The following is a 7290-nucleotide window of genomic DNA, read 5'->3' as shown; positions in this document are numbered from 1 at the left end:
TAGGTAAAATAAGTAATAATAATAATATAATTATAATTGTCCAAAAGGTACGCACGCGAGCAACTCATGGGTAATGTAATTCGATAGCATAACATGAGCTGCACGTTTCCCCGAGTGACTTACAACTTATAATGGCACAGATAGTAGTTAGACATGGTTCAAAGGGCAATAAAATAATAAAATTTAATTATAAATAGATGTATAATGTTACGAACTTAAAGCTACTTAGGATAAACAAATGTACTTTCATGTTACAATATGAAGTCATTCTAGAAAGAAAAAAAAGGTTAATTTAGGTTTATTTTGATTGTTTGTTTTTTTTATGGTTACAAGGTTGTTCAAGTTGACTGATCCCATTTTGAGATAGGGTAAAGAAAATAACAGATAAACTATAAAGTTTTACTGAAAAAAAACGTTTGAAATGCATTTAGGAGGTTTTAGGAATTACACAAAGGAAATTTGAGATTTTGGAGTTGAGGAAAAGTATTTTTAATTTTAACATGAAAATTACTTTTCATACATACTATTCAAAACAAATACTCAATATATTCATGAACAAATCTTTATTTTATTAAAAATACTTCACTAAAAAATTTTATTTTTTGTATGTGAAATACTTATAATATTAACTGAAAGACTGTAAAATTTCGTGAAGATATACCCCACTATATTGAGAGTTAAGTATTAAATCTATAAAGACTTTAAACGAGTACAAAAAGGTCACATGGTCAGTCAAATTGGCCGAGCCCATATTGAAAGTGTTAACAATCTAGAATAACAAGATTACTCAAATCAATTTTCAATTGGAATCTTGTACTGAAGACTTTATAGCTAACCAGCTAGAAATACGTCTTGGTTTGCTCTCTCTCTCTTTTATGGTAGTAAAATAACTTCCAGCTTCTCCAAAGTGCTAAAGATATAAACAAATAGTGTGACAAGATTTTATTTGTGTATTTTGAGAGAAATTAAATTAACTACTACAACTGAAAATCAATAATTCATAACAACAATGTTTATTTATGCTGTAACACAAAATTTACTTTAAACCATGTTCCTTAGTTGGTTTCTTGTAATCTTTAAAATATCATTCAAATTCAGACTGTATAATAAATGTCTGTATATGTGTGTGAGAATATATATACACACAATTTTTTTTTTTAATATGGTAAGCCATAATCTACATGAAGATATCTTAAAGACATGAAAATATTTCTTACTTTGTAAATTGTTTTTTTTGCAATAACTAGTATATTTTAATGTACAAAATATTTAAAGCAGGTTGATTTTATCCAGTTCAATGCTTTACTAGGAAATATTGTGTCTTTGGATTGAATAGAAATACTCCTACAGATACAAAACAAATATTACTAAATATGGACATAGTTTTTTAGCCTATGGTATTTAAGATGTTGATAATCTTTCCTTACTGTTACTAAATCCTTTTTGTCACTGGAAAGTTTAACAGCATTCCTCCCAACATACACAGTATGGCTATATTCACAAAATGTGGCATCTTCTGTGCTGTAGCTGTGGATAAGAGATTTTCTACCTCCAATACTGAAAGGGGTCTGAAGAGCACTGCTGTCCTCAGAGAGATTACTGGCCAAGCTTGATGAGGATTCACTACACTCATGTCCTGTACTCTCCTGAAAAAAAACAGAAGTATTGTAAATTTTTACTCTCAAAAAGTGACTAGTTTATATTCTGCCATCTGCACCCATTCCTAATCTCATAAAGTAATGTTTTTCTACAAAGTAAATAACTAAATCAACATTTACATAACTTTTATGAATTTACCCAAGATTATAAATTGTGTTTTTAACAATCTCAAGGTTAGTGAGCAAAAAAACACAAAGCCACTTTCTGTATACACAGTACTTAGTTTAACAGTTTTTTTTTTTTAATGAAATGACACATTATCAACATTGTATAAAAATAAACAGAATTACAGTTTATATACTGGGCCATCTTTCATTTGATAATTATAAATACCCACATATATGTCCTTGGGTAACTACAGGGCCTCTAAAATTTACTTTTCAAAATTTAAATTTTTCTTAAGATTTTGCAGTTGATTGTCAAAACAAACAATTATACTAGAAAAACTGTTTACTTGTTTAGCAATTTCTAAACACCCTGTAATTTATTTTTTGGTAAATATGGAACTACACATGATTTAACAACCAACACTTTGTCTGCCTTTGTTCAAAAGATAGGCAGATAGATAGGTAGAGCATTTACACAACATCTTGTTTTTATTACAGGTTTTACATCTATAACAGCCACCAATACAAACACATGCAAACTCTACTGACTCTATAAACTTTGAAATAGGTTACCAATAAAATGTGAAATTTCATCAATTACAAGAACTGTACTTACCCTTGCTGGTGAGGCATTACGTCGAATTGTGTCTTCAATTAAGAGCTTAGCATTCCTAATAAAATAAAAAAAAAGACAAAACAATCCACAATACCAAAAACTTCAGCCTCAATTAAGTGATGAATGGAGGAATCAAATTTCCTGGGAAGTAAATAGGGTTTGTAGACAAATTAGATGCTGTTGATAATGTCTTATTGCTTTGTAAGTAGTAACATAAAGAGAACTTTCATAAGTGCAATGGATTGACTGAAGGATTGAGTGGAAATGTGCTAACATAGGATTCAAACAAATGGACAGTGTTGAGAAAACTAGATGATTGTTAATTTATAGCATAGTTTTTAAAGTTGGTGTGTGCTTACACTATTGACTTTACTGCTTGTAAACATGATTATTTATAAAAGAATGTTTCAGAATTCAAATGATGTTGGAACAGTCTGCACAAGATAATTACATCTTAAACACTACAAATGCATTACACTTTAATCCTTGACAGTCATATTGAATGATGTGTATCTTGATGTGAGAACAGTCCACGATACAGACTCAGAACTGTGTAAATGGTGTAGTTAAGGGTAAATACAGACAATTTATGTTTATCCACTTCCCATCTTGTGAACAAGGTGCTCACTTATATCGTTTCTTTTTAACCACTACAGCTCTAAATTACATGTACATTCAGAGTGAAGCAGAGAAAAAAGAAAAGTATATAAACCAAATACTATGGGAATGCCATCCCTTTGCCAAGTAAAAATTAATAGTCACATGCTGATAGCTTACAATGTAATTGATTGTCATCCAACCATTCAGCAACTACCACACCAATATAAAGCACAGTCACACATGCCCAGTAGTAGTAGCATGAGTCTGGTCAAGACTCCCAGGACAAGTGTGTAGAAATAAAAGTTTTGACTGGTCAAGAATACTCCATACAAAAAAGTACGAGACTACAAGTTCTAATACGAACTGTACATAAGATTCTGTAGAGAGTATATAAAACTGGCACTGTTAATAATAGAAGTGGTCCAAGTAGAAAACTTTTCAAAATATATATATATTTTTTTTTTTTTTTAGATAGATGACGGTTGAGTACAGATTTTGCCAATGACCGTGCTGTAAATGCAGGTATAAAATATTATCTTGAGAATAGTAAGATACACATTAGCATGAAACCTCAACAGAATGTAGGCACTCAAAATCACTTCTGAGAAGAGATAACCAAATCAAAAGGTTGAAGTGTTTCACTTTAGATGGTATACATTGACTATGATACCATTCTCCTCTTTGCTTTCAAACATTGTTGTTGATTGTTGCTCAACAATAGAAACTGGGATTCATCTGTAAAATGCCCACACTGAATGATAAAAAGTAACAAATGACAACTGAAAAAATATAAGACAATCATAAATTGATAGCCTATATAACAAGATGAAAAAAAATGTAATGCTCCATGTGCATAAAGAGCTCGCATACAAAAACTTGTTCACTTTTCTTTCTTATTTTCTGTGATAATGTTTTATACCATTAATAAATTAAATGTCTAGTAAACATTACTTATTTGTGACTCATGTATGTGTTACAATTGTGTTTCTATGATTATTTCCATAACTATACATAGATATATAATCATACTAGTATAAAAGCCCATCAAAAATGATAGGAAATCATTCATGACTGATTAACGAAAATTATATAATTTAACTAAAATGAATTTGTCTCCAAAATGCACATACTCTTCCCTTATTTTATCAGTCTTGAAGTAATTCTTTAATCACCACATTTTTAGTAAAAACTGTGCAGAAAAATGAAATGTTATCATGAACAAAAGTACATGTGTACTCTGAAAGAGACTTAAATAGCACTTGTGAGCCTTTTCATTGTATTCTAGGTCTGGAAGTAGAAAACACAGTGTGGACATTCTGACAAATAAGTAGGTAATATATGTATTAAAATACCAAAAAATATTTATTAATTAATATTTATTCACCACTTAAAACTTTTTAAACACTGACTATAACATTAGTAATATTAGGCCTATTCATAGTCTAATTTAAGCATTAGGCCTAATACATAAATGTAATGTAAAGCTTAGCTGAAACACTACTTGGTAAATTTTATGTTTGCTTTTGGCTACAACTCAATGTCATAAAACTTCTGAATTAAACTATTTTGTTGTTATATCACCAAAGTTATCAAAAAACAAAGAATAAAAAACAAACATTTCTAACAAATCAACATGAATATTGAGCATTCAACATAAACACCACAGTTAGCCTAATAACAATCAGATGACAATTTTGTTTCTGAGCAACAATGTTTATTGTTGAGCATTGCCAAAAAAAAAAAGGAAGTGTCAAAGTGTTCTCGACAGAGTAACAAAAAGAATAAGTCTTTTATAGTTCGTGATACACAAGTATATTAGATACTTCACACTACTGAAACAGTTGTAGGTGCAGTTACAAAGATGCTAGATGGACCTGAAACTTACTGTATTGATTCTTCATTGGAACCAGTGATCTGGACAACACGATCCAGAGTACCGGGGCTAACTATGGAAAGTAAAAGAGTAACAATAAGTTCTTTATAGCACCTAAGTACAGTTGTAATTTTAAAAATGTGAAAGATGTAACTATGTCACTTCATCCAGCATCAACATATGTAATAACTTGTTCAGAAATTTCAAAATCAGGTCAACTACAGTGATTAATAGAAATATTAGTAAAATTTCCAAGTAACAAGTTTAACAACCAAATCAAGATATATTTAAATATTTTCAGTTAAGATATCAAAAGTTTTACATGAAATGCAAATATAAATGTTCATGAAAAGAGAAGTTTTTAAACTTTGTCACTTGATATGCTTAGTTATGTTTTAAGTAAAACAATGCTCTAAGTCAGTGGTTCTCAACCTTGTTTTTTCACTCATGGATAAAATCCAATCTCACAGATCCCCATACACAGATATGTATCTGTATTAGCTGATCCTACATTCTATAAAAATGATACTGACATAATATGTAAATTAATGACATTTTCAAATAAAATATTACTTTCTTTATTTCTTTAATTGAACATTGTATATTTTTTTATTTTTATAAACTATAATAAGGAAACTCTGTCTTTACTACCTTGGACACCCTTTAGACTGCTCACGGACCCCTAGGGGTCTATGGACCAGATTGAGAACCAAATTTTGTTTTTGTAATTTGCACAAGTCTGTGTATACATTCTTATGCTGGAATACAATGATATACAAGTAAACAGAACATACAAAAGATTAATTATAAAAATTGAACGACTAAACATGATGTAATGCTTAAAATGATATCAAATAGAGACAGACACAGAAAAATGTTGAAAGTAAATTATAACAACATTTTTTGAAATAAAGAGATGCATATATGTGAAAGCTTAGGCAGGACAGCATAAAACTGAACCAAAAACATTCCATTTAGAATTATTTCATTAGAAAATCATGCAAGACATAAATCTTCATGAAATCAGCAGTGTTAATGAGATTTTCTGTTACTTCAAACACTTTTGGTGGCATTTCAACTCTTAAAATCAGAAGTTGATAATACAGAAATTAGTGGCCATTTTGTTGATCACACTATCTGGCAAATGACAGAAAGTATTAAAATTACCTTTCAAAAATAATTTATTATTAGAAATTTAAAAAATACAGCTTTTGTGCTCATTGGTTCACTTTTTGTAGGTAAAATTTTATGTGAAAACGAGTTTTTCTCTACTGTTTTAAGTTTCGATGAAAGTCAATTGTTTTTTGCAAAATAATGTACCTATACAAGACCTGTTTTCAGGACTAAACTATTCAATATACAATGGTAGAATGTCCAAAAGTCATGTTTACCACAGTTTGAATTGCAAGTGCAATATTGGAAGGTGTGAGGCTCGAATAAAATGCAATGGTGTGGATGCAGTTACAATGGGATTAATATTGAAATTAAAGTGAGCTGAAAGAGAGGCCACTTAAAATTACTAGAATACAATCAAAAGAGAACAAGAAAACTATGAAGTAGTAGTTCAAATAAAACACTTTGTTCTTCTCATTTTCTTAGATTATTCAATGATTTAAAGACCTGGATATTAGTGATTTACAGACCTCAAGTAATGCAAGTCATAAGAAATAGCTATATAACATTTATTGTAGTTTCTATGTAGTGTGTAAAGTGTACTAGATTGACATTCTTACAATTCAAATCAAGTTCAAAAAGAATGGCCCCTGAACAAACGAATACTTGGTTTGGGAAGAATTTTCATTAACACCAAAACAATATTTTAATATTTTACAAGTTTCATTTTTCAAAACAAGATATCGAACTCCAAACTTAAGCAAAGTTTTATATGAGAATTTATTCTAGCAGATTTTCTTATTTTCAAAGTTGTCACCAAAATATGGCAATTTCTGTATGATCAACTAACAATTTCAGATTTAACTAGAACAATACACTAAGACAGTGGTTCTCAATCTTTTTTCCTCATGCATGACCCAACCATACTGAGATAGGATCAGCTTCCATAAAGACCTATGTTATAGAAAAGTAGCACTTATATAATAAATGTAAATTAATTAAATTTTCAAATAATGCATAAAATCCATTTAACTCTTTCAGCCTGGACTCAGTCCCATTTTGTGCTTATTATAGTTTTCATGCTATAACTTAGTAAGCAAATGTTAACGAAATTTGGCAGATTATCAATAAACATTACAATGCTTTCATAAGCAAAATATCTAATTTCTTTTTTTATTAAGTCTTAAGGTTTGTAAAGCGTTGTTTCTTTCATGCCTTTTTTTTTCACATCTTACCTATCTATCATGCAAAGTAATTTTCATTTTAAGATTAAAAATACTTTATGCATCAGAAAATTTTGAAATTTCATATGCAAAATCTTT

At 29.5% G+C, this 7290-nt stretch overlaps 1 protein-coding gene across 5 annotated transcripts in view; it reads right to left on the bottom strand.

The window, feature by feature from the left end:
- LOC106478408 (eukaryotic translation initiation factor 4E-binding protein Mextli-like) overlaps positions 1–7290 on the bottom strand; it is a 49112-nt gene that overhangs the window by 28331 nt on the left and 13491 nt on the right. For all 5 annotated transcript variants that reach the window (XM_022382006.1, XM_022382007.1, XM_022382010.1 and 2 more), the window contains exons 8-10: positions 4868–4928; positions 2383–2437; positions 1428–1646 (exon numbers count right to left, since the gene is read on the bottom strand). In XM_022382006.1, the coding sequence (XP_022237714.1) occupies positions 1428–1646; positions 2383–2437; positions 4868–4928 (335 nt within the window). The remainder of the gene's footprint in view (positions 1–1427; positions 1647–2382; positions 2438–4867; positions 4929–7290) is intronic.

Source organism: Limulus polyphemus, unplaced genomic scaffold, assembly GCF_000517525.1.
Source record: "Limulus polyphemus unplaced genomic scaffold, Limulus_polyphemus-2.1.2 Scaffold209, whole genome shotgun sequence".
NCBI lineage: Eukaryota > Metazoa > Arthropoda > Merostomata > Xiphosura > Limulidae > Limulus > Limulus polyphemus.
This window is presented reverse-complemented; position numbering and strand designations above follow the sequence as displayed.